The 12,384-nt window shown below is 34.7% G+C and overlaps 2 protein-coding genes and 2 non-coding genes across 4 annotated transcripts; 1 reads left to right on the top strand and 3 right to left on the bottom strand.

Moving 5' to 3' along the window:
- Positions 1-180: 180 nt before the first annotated feature.
- On the bottom strand, positions 181-9,167 carry LOC109152796. Its single transcript, XM_019300442.1, has 2 exons — positions 9,160-9,167; positions 181-1,752 (listed from the first exon to the last, which is right to left on the bottom strand). Exon 2 carries the CDS (start codon positions 1,725-1,727, stop codon positions 510-512), a length of 1,218 nt encoding a protein of 405 aa, XP_019155987.1. The 5' UTR covers positions 1,728-1,752; positions 9,160-9,167; the 3' UTR covers positions 181-509.
- Positions 3,154-6,122, top strand: LOC109152797 (probable diphthine methyl ester synthase). The gene is made up of 6 exons (XM_019300443.1): positions 3,154-3,461; positions 3,561-3,685; positions 4,135-4,364; positions 4,998-5,037; positions 5,125-5,216; positions 5,764-6,122. The coding sequence occupies exons 1-6, from the start codon at positions 3,312-3,314 to the stop codon at positions 5,943-5,945; spliced, it is 819 nt and encodes a 272-aa protein (XP_019155988.1). The 5' UTR covers positions 3,154-3,311; the 3' UTR covers positions 5,946-6,122.
- TRNAE-CUC lies at positions 7,940-8,012 on the bottom strand. The gene has a single exon. It is a non-coding gene; the product is annotated as a tRNA-Glu (tRNA).
- Positions 9,168-11,447: 2,280 nt separating the features above from the next.
- Positions 11,448-11,520, bottom strand: TRNAE-CUC. The gene has a single exon. It is a non-coding gene; the product is annotated as a tRNA-Glu (tRNA).
- Between the last annotated feature and the right edge of the window lie 864 nt (positions 11,521-12,384).

The raw sequence follows: 12,384 nt of genomic DNA, 5'->3' as shown, positions 1-12,384 counted from the left end.
CATCTTCATACTCCTTAATGCACCAATAGAAAAACAACCAAATAGCACACAAATTGAATATCAAGGTTTATTTCTTCTACTTCAGGCTATATTGCCAGAAAGAGTGAGTGCAAGATTGCAATGCATTTGGTCCCAAATCCAATTCCTTGGGAGATTCGGAAAAAAAAAAATCTAAAATTCTTGAACCATTTCAACTCATTCATCTGGACCATCTGAAAATCATCTGATAAATATTCAAATTTTTCTACAAGTACAAACAGGAAGAGTTACAATTTAAAGTACAGCAGTCGAAATTTGAAACTACCTTAACTTACATTTGAAACAAGAGCCATTTCTACGCTCGGTTTTCGACAGCAGCTTAGAACAAGTAAAATGCAGACAATCACGAGCTTAAGTACATTTCGATCACCGACTCGACCTGCCCTCGAGCAAGATATGCATATGCAACCCGGAAAATTTCTTGAGATACAAAGTTCTCGAGGGCAAAACGAAGCACACCAACCTACCTTCTATAGTGGATTCTTCCTCGGCCTACCTCTCTTCCTAGGCCCTCCCGACACCGGCTGGGGCGACGGTTTTGGCTTCGGCTTCGGCGCTGGCGCAGCTCCCCCGGCCGCAATCCCCATCACGGTAACATTGTTGCCCGCATTACCCTCGGCAACCGGCACAAACCCCTCCCCATTTGCCGGGGCGGTGGCACCGGGTGCCACAGCGGCAGCCGGTGCTGCTGGTGGCAGCGGTGCTCCTCCACCGCCACCCGGGAACATGGGAGGCATCCAATTGGGGAAACCGCTAGCGGCAGCAGCAGAAGTAGAGATACTTCTCTTTCCATCAGTGTTCCCTATCACAAACCCCATTGGGAAAAATCCCCAACAGCAATAGTAAGCATTCTTCCCCGGCACCCGCGGCGGCATCTGCCGTATCTCCGCCGCCGTGAACGCCCTCTCGCAATTCTCACACCTCACACAACACCCTAAATAAGTCCTCTCATACTCGTACAGATTGTAACAGTACGGACAAACCGACCAAAAAGTCGACCTTTGAGCTTGAGCTTGAGCTTTCACCCCACTACCACCGCTCCTAGGGTTTATATTTCTCCCCCCACCACTCTGATTATTCCCACCGCTATTGCTATTATTGAAATTATTATTATCGCTATTAGAATTCTCGTTATTATTGCTATTACCGCTTACTCTGGAGCTTCTCCTCACCGGGAGTTTCTGACCTTGATCCTCAGATCGGCGGGCGGCCGCCGCAGTCCCCGGCTGCCGTTTCGCCGCCGGTTTCTTCGTCGGCACCAAATCCACCTTCGTATAAAGCGACATCTCGTTATCGTACAGCGCCTTCTTATTGGCGTCCGACAAAACGGCCCACGCATCCGCGACGAGCCCGAAGGCGGCGTCGGCGAACATGTACTTGTTCTTGTCCGGGTGGAGGAGGAGCGCGAGGCGGCGGTACTGCTTCTTGATCTGCTCCGGGTCGTCGGTCCGGTTTCCGATTTGGAGAATGGAGTACCAGTCCTGCTGGTTGTTGATCTTCCTGGTGGAGGCCAAGAGGACCTCCGCGACGGCCAAGATCTGGTCGGAGCCTTCCAGTAACGGCTCCGTCTCTTGGGCCAACAGCGAGAAGTCTTTGCAGCCGGAGTAGTCCTTGTTCCTCAGAAGCTTCTCGGCGATTCCCAGCAGCCGCTCTGCTTCAGCTCGACTCGTGGTGGTATGGTGCTCCATTTTCTTCTTCGCTTTCCTATTTTTTCTCGAATTTTTGCTCCAATTTGCCTTTCCCCACTGTGTTTCAAATGGGGACGGTAGAAATGAGGAATGTGTAGTGGTTAGATGCAGGTTAAAATTTGATAGAAAAAAAGTTGAGGTTTTGTGAGTGGGTCTCAGGTCTCCACTCTGCTGCTTGATTTTACCAATTTGCTGCTCCTATTTGTCAAAATTAAGCTTTTACCCCTAATTAAGAGGGGTATATATGTATTTATATATATTCGCCTTTTTGCCGAGCAAATACCAATTTTGATCCCACGAGTATTAATAAAATGACGGTTTTGATCCACATGTTTAATTTCTACCAATTTTCATCCACGATTATTATTTTACTACCAATTTTCATCCACGACTTTTATTTTAGTACCAAAGATGATCACGCTGATTACCTCACCATCTAAGACATGCCGAAATCTAAAAATTGTTAGGGCATTTTCATTTTTTTTTAACATACGATTCTAATTTGAGCAAGAATACAGTTATTTAAGCTTTAAAATCGATCCCAATTCGCAATTCTCTTCATCATCTTACCTTACTTTGTGGGGGAAAGTTGGTAGAAATTAAACATATGGATTAAAATTGTCATTTTGTTAATACTTGTGCGGTCAAAAATGGTGGTTGCTCCTTTTTGCCCTATAGGTACAAACCTATTGAGTTATTCAATTAATGATGTGTTTGGAAATTAAAAAAAAAAAAAAAATGCTTTCTAAAAGTTACTTTCAGTATTTGGAAGAGTTTGGAAAATTGAAGTCAAAGGAAATCATTTTTCGGTCAAAAGAAAAAATAAGAATATTTTGGTAGAAAATAACTTCCGTCAAAATTGGAGGAAAGTCATTTTCCACATCTACACAGCAACCTTCTTTATTTTCTTCTCACAAACCCCTTCTTCAATCAACCATCAATATTTATTTTTTATTTATTTTTTATTTTTTAATACCTCTGGTGGTCAATTTGACGAACATCGACCACCGAAAATGGTTTTCAGTTGTGGAATGAAAACACACAGCTGAAAAGATACGAAAACTAGTATGATTTTCAAAGTCGAAAATCACATTGGTTTCCAGCTTTGGAAACCAAAGCAGAAATCATTTTTTTTTTTATTTTTTAATAAATAACATTACTTTTATTGAGCATGTTATTAATTATTTTTTTATGAAAAATATAAATAAAAAAATGCTCTTAACAAAAATAAGAAAGATCATGAAAAGAATTAAAAAATATTTAAAAATTAATGGTCTGAGATATTAAATGATAAAAATAATAGTCTTAAACTATATTTAAAATTATCATCAAAGATAAAAGACCTCTATTGAAATTAACTCTTAAAAAAATATAGAACAAATACTACCATTTATAATTATCTTTTAAAAAAAATTATAGTTAAGCCCCATTACGCTTCTCGTGCAAATCAGCGTCTCCTTCAGTTCCAACTTCCAAGTCTCGCTGCCAGAGGGTTTTTCTAGGGTTTAGGTTCAGTGATCTTTCAATTTGAGCTGCGAACTCAACTAATTTCGTTCAATTAATAGCACCTGAAAATCTAATAAGATGTTGTATATAATCGGGTTGGGCTTAGGGGATGAGAAAGACATCACCCTGAAAGGACTTGAAGCGGTGAAGAAATGCAGCCAAGTTTATATGGAAGCCTACACTTCTCTTCTCTCTTTTGGACTCTCCTCTGATGGCCTTTCTACTCTGGTTAACACTTGCTCATTGGTGTAATAATTTTTTTCCATCTTTCAAGCGTTTTGGCGATTTGTTTTGGGCAATTATGCGATAAAGTTTCAATCTTTGCAGGAAAACTTATACGGAAAATCGATTACTCTTGCGGATAGGGAAACTGTTGAGGAGAAAGCTGATGCCATACTATTGGAAGCGCAGTCCTCCGACATTGCTTTCCTTGTAGTTGGAGACCCTTTCGGGTATTGAATGCTTTTTTTCATTTAATTCAATTTGTGATTTTCTTTTCTCTATCATTATCTGCTCAGGTTTCGTGATTACACTTTATTTGATTTGTTGTATGCCATTTTGTTTTTGTTAAATTTGTTGATTTTTCCTGTCATACATTTGTTAATTAGTTGGGTGTTTATAATCAATGATTCTGGAATCTGGATCAGTCTAGATGCAGATGTTTCACCATTTGGCTCAATTGGTGAAGATTTGATTATTTTCCTAGTTTAACTTGATTGTTGAAGATACCTTTGTAGATCAGTTTACATATGAAGTGGCTTATACATCTAAATACATTTGCTGGTGGAACGATTGTTAATACTGCTTAGGAACAATTTCAATTTTGTTCTTTAAAACTTGTAATTTAGCCTGCTTGTTGACAATTACAATTTGTTTCTTGATACTTTCGTATTGGACACAGGGCAACTACCCACAGTGACCTTGTTGTTAGAGCAAAAAAGGTGGGGGTGGATGTAAAGGTTGTGCATAATGCATCAGTAATGAATGCCGTTGGCGTTTGTGGCTTGCAGCTCTATCGTTACGGAGAGACGATCTCCATACCCTTCTTCACAGACACTTGGAGGCCTGACAGTTTCTATGAGAAGATTCGTGAAAATCGAAAGCTTGGATTGCATACTCTCTGTTTGCTAGGTACTGCTGATACCTTGGTTACATAATGCTCATCATATATAAGATATGCGTGTGTGTGTGTGTGTGTGTATATATTTTTCATTGCTGGATTTGATGTTTCTGAATTGTATTTCTCAAGTATTAGAGACCAGATATGGCATTATGAAAAGAGAGGACCTAATATATTTGAGGTGCTGTTAGGATTCTCTTGCCAAAAGAATTTCGATTAATTGAAATAATACAAAACTGGTTTTCTTTTTTATTTTCTTTGAGGTGCTGTTAGGGGGACAGTGACTGGACAATTTTGAACTTGAGGGTTAACACTGTCAACACAGCGCCCAAAAATAGGAAAATTTCATATAGAAAAATATTATTTTTATTTTTTTTGAAGCATTTAGTTATTATCTCTTGATTCTCTTCTGGAGTTGGAATGCTGGTTTCTTTATGACGTTGAGTATTTGTTTCCGTCCTATTTGTGATAAATTTCCTTTTATCTTTACATCATTATGGATGTCTAGAAAAAAGCTTTGTCTAGCATATCTGTTGACAGTGCAGCATAACCCGTTCACCACTCATAGTATTAATAGATACGTCAATGTATTCTGTTATAATAATTTTCTTTTATGCACTTAATTCTGAAATTTGATATTGCAGATATACGGGTGAAAGAACCCTCATTGGAATCCTTGGCTAGGTTAGATTTACTATCTATATCTATTTAAGTATACATTCTTCATGAAATAGCTTAACTTAGTTGTTCAGAACCCCATCTTATTCTCAGAGGTAAAAAGCAATATGAGCCACCAAGGTACATGACAATAAACACTGCCATTGAGCAACTCTTAGAAGTTGAAGAATCCCGTGGGGAATCAGGTATTCGAATGCACTATAACAACGTTAGTAAAACTAAATCTAGTTTTAACTTTTTTTTGGTCAAGCCATGAGGTGTCCTGAGCAGACCCTAACTGTATGAGGCACCTTTAAGCCCGTACCATACTCAGACTAATTCACATTCGCACGGGCCCGGCCCAATTAAGGGGCAGAGTGCTGGCCAGATTGGTTTTTCCATACGAAATGGGATGTGAAAACATGTGACAATGTTTACCCAATTAACCCAACAGGGTAGCTCAAGTGACAAATGAGCTCTCTTTGTGGGGATGAATTCCGGGATAACCCGGGTTCGATTCCCACAAGTGACGATTCTCTTTGGGCCAGCTTCTGTGCCTCTCGGAGTGAACCGGGTGGACTTGGACCGTTAAACGGACAGAGAAAGACCCGGACCACAATGTGTGGTTTACACCCAAAAAAAAAAAAATGTTTACCCAATTAACAGTACTCATTCTCAGTATCCCTTCTCTTGAAATGGGAAGTGAAAACCGAAGAATTTGATTAATGCTATATCTACTTTCTTGAATTGCAGCCTACAATGAAGACACTGCTTGTGTTGGTTTTGCCCGGCTGGGCAGCGAAGACCAGAAGGTTGTTGCGGGTTCTATGAAGCGATTGCTAACGTACGACTTCGGGCCTCCTCTACACTGTCTAGTCATTGTTGGCACTACTCACCCAGTGGAAGAAGAGATGCTGGAATTCTATGCCTGTTGAAAGTTCAGTTATTTGGCCATCAACCTGTGACAATGTTTTTCAATTGTTGTAACAAATGTACCTTATACATCTCATCCCTTTAGGAGGTTCCTGATTTAGTGAACACTGTCTAGTCTGCTAGATAATTTAAGCAACTTACAACAAGTTTTGAAAAGTTTTAAGATTTGTGTTACCTTATTGGCTGTTTGGTTGGATGTAGTTGTAATTCTTTTCCATGAAATTCTTTGGCTTATACAATTACACTGTTTGGTTGAAGGAAATTTTGTTGAATTAGAATTCTTACACCCCCTTATGAATTCCAATTCCAATTCCACGGGAAATGAAGAAAGAACACTATTTTGATAATTTTGCCCTTTAACTCTCATCTAACAAAACACAAGTCTCACAAACATTCCTCTCATCACTGTTCTCAATAATAATAATAATTTCTAGGGAATTGCAATTCCACACTTTATGGAATTACGTGTGAAATTGTAATTCCACACTAAGGTTTGACTATTATTTTATTAAAAAAAATATGATTAAATTGCCTCTATAAGATAAATGAATAGTGCAATTGAGCTTCCTAAGTGAGATTTGGTCCTTAAATAGAAAATGTTCTCGGTGAAGTAACAAAAAAGTATTTAAATTTAAAAAGATAAATAATGCTAACACTTTGATCAATCGCTATGTTGTGAAACAAGGTAGACACGGTTCTATGTTCATAATTACTGAACTATATATTTATAATTATAGAGCTATATATTAATAATTTTTGAACTTCATATTCATAATTATTGAACTCTATATTCACAATTACAGAACTCTATGTTCATAATTATAAAATTATATATTCATAATTTTTGAACTTTATATTCGCAATTATTGAATTTCTATATTCATAATTACAGAACTATATGTTCATAATTATGTTCACAACTCTATGATCATAATTTTCAAACTATATATTCATAATTATGAACAGTTTTGGAACCGAAAGTGGACACGGTTTCACAACATAATTTGCCTTCTTGGATATTGAGTTCCAATCAAAAAGCCCATTCGTGAACCTGTCCTAAAATATAGGCAAATTATGCCCTGGACCTGTGTCCACAGTGAATTGTGGACACGGGCCCAAAACGACGTCGTTTTTCAAAAAAAAAAACTCGTCATTTAGTTAAAAAAAAAAATCGCGCGCGTTTTGCCGTTAACGGCGTTATTTTTTTTTTTTTTTGGATTATGAATGTACAGTTATGCCGTTATGAATGTACAATTATGCCGTTATGAATGTACAGTTATGCAATTATGAAATTATGAACACAGAGCTCTAACATTATGAACTTACAATTATGAACATATATAGTGATAAAATTACGACCATGTAGCTTTAAAATTGTGAATATAGAGCTTCGAAGATTATGAATGTACAGTTATGGAGTTATGAATGTACAGTTATGGAGTTATGAATGTACAGTTATGGAGTTATGAATCTACAGTTATGAGATTATGAATCTACAGTTATGGAATTATGAACAAAGAGCTCTAACATTATGAACTTACAATTATGAACATATAGTGATAAAATTATGAACATAGAGCTCTAAAATTGTGAACATAGAGCTTCGAAAATTATGAATGTACAATTATAGAGTTATGAATGTACAGTTATGGAGTTATGAATGTACAGTTATGGAGTTATGAATGTACAATTATAGAGTTATGAACGTACAATTATGGAGTTATGAATGTACAGTTATTAATAATATAGTAATAAAATTATGAATATATACTCCTATAGCAAAGCGGTCTGAAATTTAAAAAAAAAAAAAAAAAAAAAAAAAGGGGATAACAGTGCCTAACGGCACTGTTACCCGTGTCCAGCAAACATGCTGGACACGGGTCCAACGCATAACGATTGTAAAATATATGTCTGGACTCGAGACCAAGGCCCATTTCGAAGTTAAACTTTTCATAATCAATTCAAGTAAATAAGAAACAGGAACGGACAAAATAAATTCCGTTGCCGGGAATCGAACCCGGGTCTTTCGGGTGAGAGCCGAATATCCTAACCAACTAGACTACAACAGAATGATGGCACTTTTAGTTCAAATAAATATTAGTAACGGATGCGAATATTTTGACTTATTACATCTATTTGATTAACCAAAAAAAGGAAAGAAAAAGGGCAAATTACCCCCCCTAAGTTTATTTAAATTTAGTAAATCAGTTAAAATCTACTATACTAATAAAAGTCCAAGAGAGTTAGGCCTATAATGGGTAGAAAAAATGGCGGTCAAGTTTTTTAATCAAATGAATGGTTCAGATTGATCAGATTTTAATTTTTCCTTGAAATTTCCTAATTTATCCTTAATGAATATGATTATCCGTTAACTTTTCCGTTAAATATTAACTTTTTTCCGTTAGTTTCGGTTAGTTCACCGTTAATTTACTCATTGATTTTAATAAGAAAGGTCTCAGGTTCGAACCCCATCCCAATCAAATTAAAATTGGCATAATTAGTACTCTATTTTACTTTTATTAAATTAATTAATAATTTAGTAGCTACAACAAAAAATAATACATATGCATTTCTTTAATTTAGAATTATGTGTGTATTATGTCTTTATTCAAAAAAATTATTCCTTATCAAAATAAATTAAATAAGAGAAATAATTTCATTAGTTATATTGTCTTTATTTTTTTTTCCAATGTAAAAATTCTTTACATTCAATTAATCAATTAATTATATTCACTACATTGTCTATTATCTTTTCTGTGCACTATTTTTTAATTAAATATCAAATTTATAATACCAAATAATGCTATATATTTATTTACCAAATATTTTATTAATACCATGAAAAAATTAAAAATTAAAAAAAAAACATAATTAATAAAGACAGTCATATTAACTACTTGAGAGATTTGTTGACAAAGAGAGTATTCAAATCACACAACAAATTGAAGTGAGAACTACATCGCAATGTCCTTGTTTGATAATCAGCAGTTAGCGGATAACGTTAGCGAATTTGACCAGCGAATTATATTAACGGTTGGTAAAAAGATATTTGAAAAAATTAGCCGTTTAGATTAACATGTAAAATGACCTAAGGGTATACATATATTTCATAATAATAATAATAATAATAATAATAATAATAATAATAATAATAATAATAATTGTTATAACAAAATTAAAAAAAATAAGTATAATTAAGCCAATCATATTAACTACTTGGAGGATTTATTGACAAAAAGAGTATTCAAATCACACAACAAATTGAGGTGAGAAACTATCTTGCAATGTCCTTGTTTAGCAATCAGCAGTTAGCCCTTAAATATTAGTATATATTTAATATTTTATGCCCTAATTTTTATTTGCTCTCCCTTATTTCCCGTATTTGGTTTCAACCATAAGCATACAACTATTTTATTGACAATTATAATTAATCTTCTCCCAATTATAATTAATCTTGACTATATTATCTTGCATTTGTAAACTTAGAATTACCTATTTAAATACGCAAATTCAACATTTAATTATCTATGCATGAACAATTTTAATATAATCTTGCATTGATATATTTTATAGTACTTAAATATATATAAAAAATAAAAAATAAAAAATAAATAAATAAAATTAATAAAGCCAATCATATTAACTACTTGAATGATTTGTTGACAAAGAGAGTATTAAAATCACACAACAAATTAAAGTGAGAACTACCTCGCAATGTCCTTGTTTGACAATTAGAAATTAGCGGTTAGTGTTAACGGATTATATCAGCGGATTCGACCAGCGAATTATATCAACGGTTGGTAAAAAGATATTTCAAAAAATTAACTGTTTAGATTAACATGTAAAATGACTTAAAGTAGTTACCTTGATATACTTTATAGTACTTATTTTTAAAAAAAACATTGAGCATTATCTCAATCGCGCAATGCGGGTAAAAAACTAGTATTTAATTATGCTCAAAATTACCCTTTGACAGGTTGGTGCTTTCTAATGTTGACACGTCTCTCTCTCTCTCTTTTTTTAATAATAATTAATTTTTCTTTGTTTTTCGTTTTTTCTCTTTTATCATTATTATTATTTATTTATTTACTTTTTCATACAGCCACCTGCCAGTCTACCACGAATGATTTATTCAGCATCATATCATCATCCAAGGAAGAAAAAACAAAACATGCAGTAACACAACATAATACTGACATAAACCACAGGAAAAAACTAGGTTCAATCAGAGATCTAAATGGCTTTCATCTTAGGCTTCTTAACTTCCTCCTCAGGGATACTAACTATAAGCACACAGTTCTCCATCGCCGCCTTAATTGAATCAATCTTAGCATTATTCTCCGCCTCTCCGGTAGCTGGAATTGCCGATGCTCCTCCCTAATCTGCAGCACCATACCTTCTTCATTATCCTCGGCATGTCCGTCTTAAAAATGTATGCCTTCGTCGTATCTTTCCAATCGATCCGGGAAGTAGCGAAGGCGGAGGTGTTGCGCGCCACGCTGCCGGGGAAGCTGGCGACGACTATTGAGAAGCCTTGGAATGGGATCGTGGCTGCTGAAAAACCACAATCGTCATTTTAGGTCGTGGCTGTACTTGAATGAGGGAGATAACCATGACTGTCTAAAAGAAATTTTTAAAAAATTGATTTTTTTTATTTGGTCATGCTCATCTTTTAGGACCACTATGGGTGTCGGATAGTCCCGACCGTCATTTTTTTACAGTTGTAGTTGTCACCGGACGACTGTCTATAACTTGTGGCTATATGAAAAAAAAAAAAAAAAAGAGCAAAAAAAATATATTAACAAATAAAAATTAAAATAAGGAGACACATGTCAACATTAGAAAACACCAACATGCCAAACATGTAATTTTAGATTTTTTTTGAATACTATTGACTCAATTATAATGCAGTATATATTCATACGTAAAGAGTCAATGCCCCACACTGGAGTTCACACATGAGACCTCTCATTTGAGGAGTCACAGCTATGCCGCTCGACCACAAGGTTTTTGACGTGTAATTTTAAATTTAATTAACCATTTTAACAAGTTTAGGGGATTTAAATGGAGTGTTTTTCACTTGGGAGACTCAATTGCACTATGACTTAGGTGATCAATAAAAAAAAAAAACTTAATGAGTTTAGCATCTCAAAAGACGCATACACATTATCTTCTTCTCCCATACGCAATATCCCATGTATGTCCGGATGACTTAGGGGACCAATTTGCCTCTTTTTCAAAAAAAAAAAAGAAGGAAAAAAATGATTAAATTACCTCTCTAAATCAAGTGAATAGTGCAATTGAACCCCTTAAATGAGATTTGTTCCTTAAATAAAACATATTCTCGGTCAAGTAACAAAAAAATATTTAAATTAAAAAAGATAAATAATGCTAACACTTTGATATTGAGTGGCTATAGGTCCAATCAAAAAGCCCATTCGTGAACGTGACCTAAAATATTTCTGGACTCAAGCCCAAGGCGAAAGAGGAATGGACAAAATAATTTCCGTTGCAGGGAATCGAACTCGAGTCTTTCGGGTGAGAACCGAATATCCTAACCAACTAGACTACAATGGAATGTTATAATTTGGAGTTCAAATATCTATTAGTACGCAAATTAAGGTGGACACGTTTCCAAAACTGTTCATAATTATGAATGTATATTCAAAAATTATGAACATATATTTCTATAATTATGAACAAATAGTTTTATAATTATGAACATAGAGTTGTGAACATAATTATGAACATATAGTTATGTAATTATGAATATAGAGATTCAATAATTGTGAATATGAAGTTCAATTTTTTTTTTAGATGGCCATGGCCGTCTTTTAGGACTGGTGTGGTTGCTGAATAGCCACGATCGTCATTTTTGACAACTGTGATTGTCTCCGGATAGTCACGATTGTCTACAACCTGTGGCTATATGAAAATTTTTTAAGAAAATAAAAAAGAGAGAAAAAAAAAGAACAAAACAAAAAACAAAGGAAAAAAAAAAACAAATATACCTTAAATTAAGTAGACACATGTCAACATTAGAAAACACCAACATCCAAATAGATAATTTTAGATTTAATTGAATATTTTAACAGGTTTACGAGATTTCAAATGGAACGTTTTACACTAAGAGAATTCAATTGCACTATCTGTTTGACTTAGGTGACAAATTTAACCTCGATTCCAAAAACAAAAAATGAAAACTTAATAAGGAGTTTAGCAGCTCAAAAGACGCATATGCAATATCATATCCCATGCATGCCACTGTCTTAGTTAATCTCATAATAATAGACTCCTTTCTCCATAATTCTTTTTTTTTTTTTTAGTACTACTAACTCTCTTAATTAATCTCATAATAATAGACTCTCTTTTTCATAATTTTTTTTTTAATACTACTAACTCTATTACAATGACAATGTAGTATTTGTTCATAACTATTTT

This window comes from Ipomoea nil, unplaced genomic scaffold, assembly GCF_001879475.1.
Source record: "Ipomoea nil cultivar Tokyo-kokei standard unplaced genomic scaffold, Asagao_1.1 scaffold2480, whole genome shotgun sequence".
Lineage (NCBI taxonomy): Eukaryota > Viridiplantae > Streptophyta > Magnoliopsida > Solanales > Convolvulaceae > Ipomoea > Ipomoea nil.
The sequence above is the reverse complement of the archived record's forward strand: the minus strand, read 5'-3'. Positions and strand labels throughout refer to the sequence as shown.

Excerpts from the sequence above, each read along its gene's own strand:
- LOC109152796 (XM_019300442.1), bottom strand. The coding sequence starts at position 1,727 with ATGGAGCACCATACCACCACGAGTCGAGCTGAAGCAGAGCGGCTGCTG.
- LOC109152797 (XM_019300443.1), top strand. The coding sequence starts at position 3,312 with ATGTTGTATATAATCGGGTTGGGCTTAGGGGATGAGAAAGACATCACC. Across the intron at positions 4,365-4,997 it reads GCATACTCTCTGTTTGCTAG|ATATACGGGTGAAAGAACCC; the intron begins GTACTGCTGATA and ends TTGATATTGCAG. Across the intron at positions 5,217-5,763 it reads AGAATCCCGTGGGGAATCAG|CCTACAATGAAGACACTGCT; the intron begins GTATTCGAATGC and ends CTTGAATTGCAG.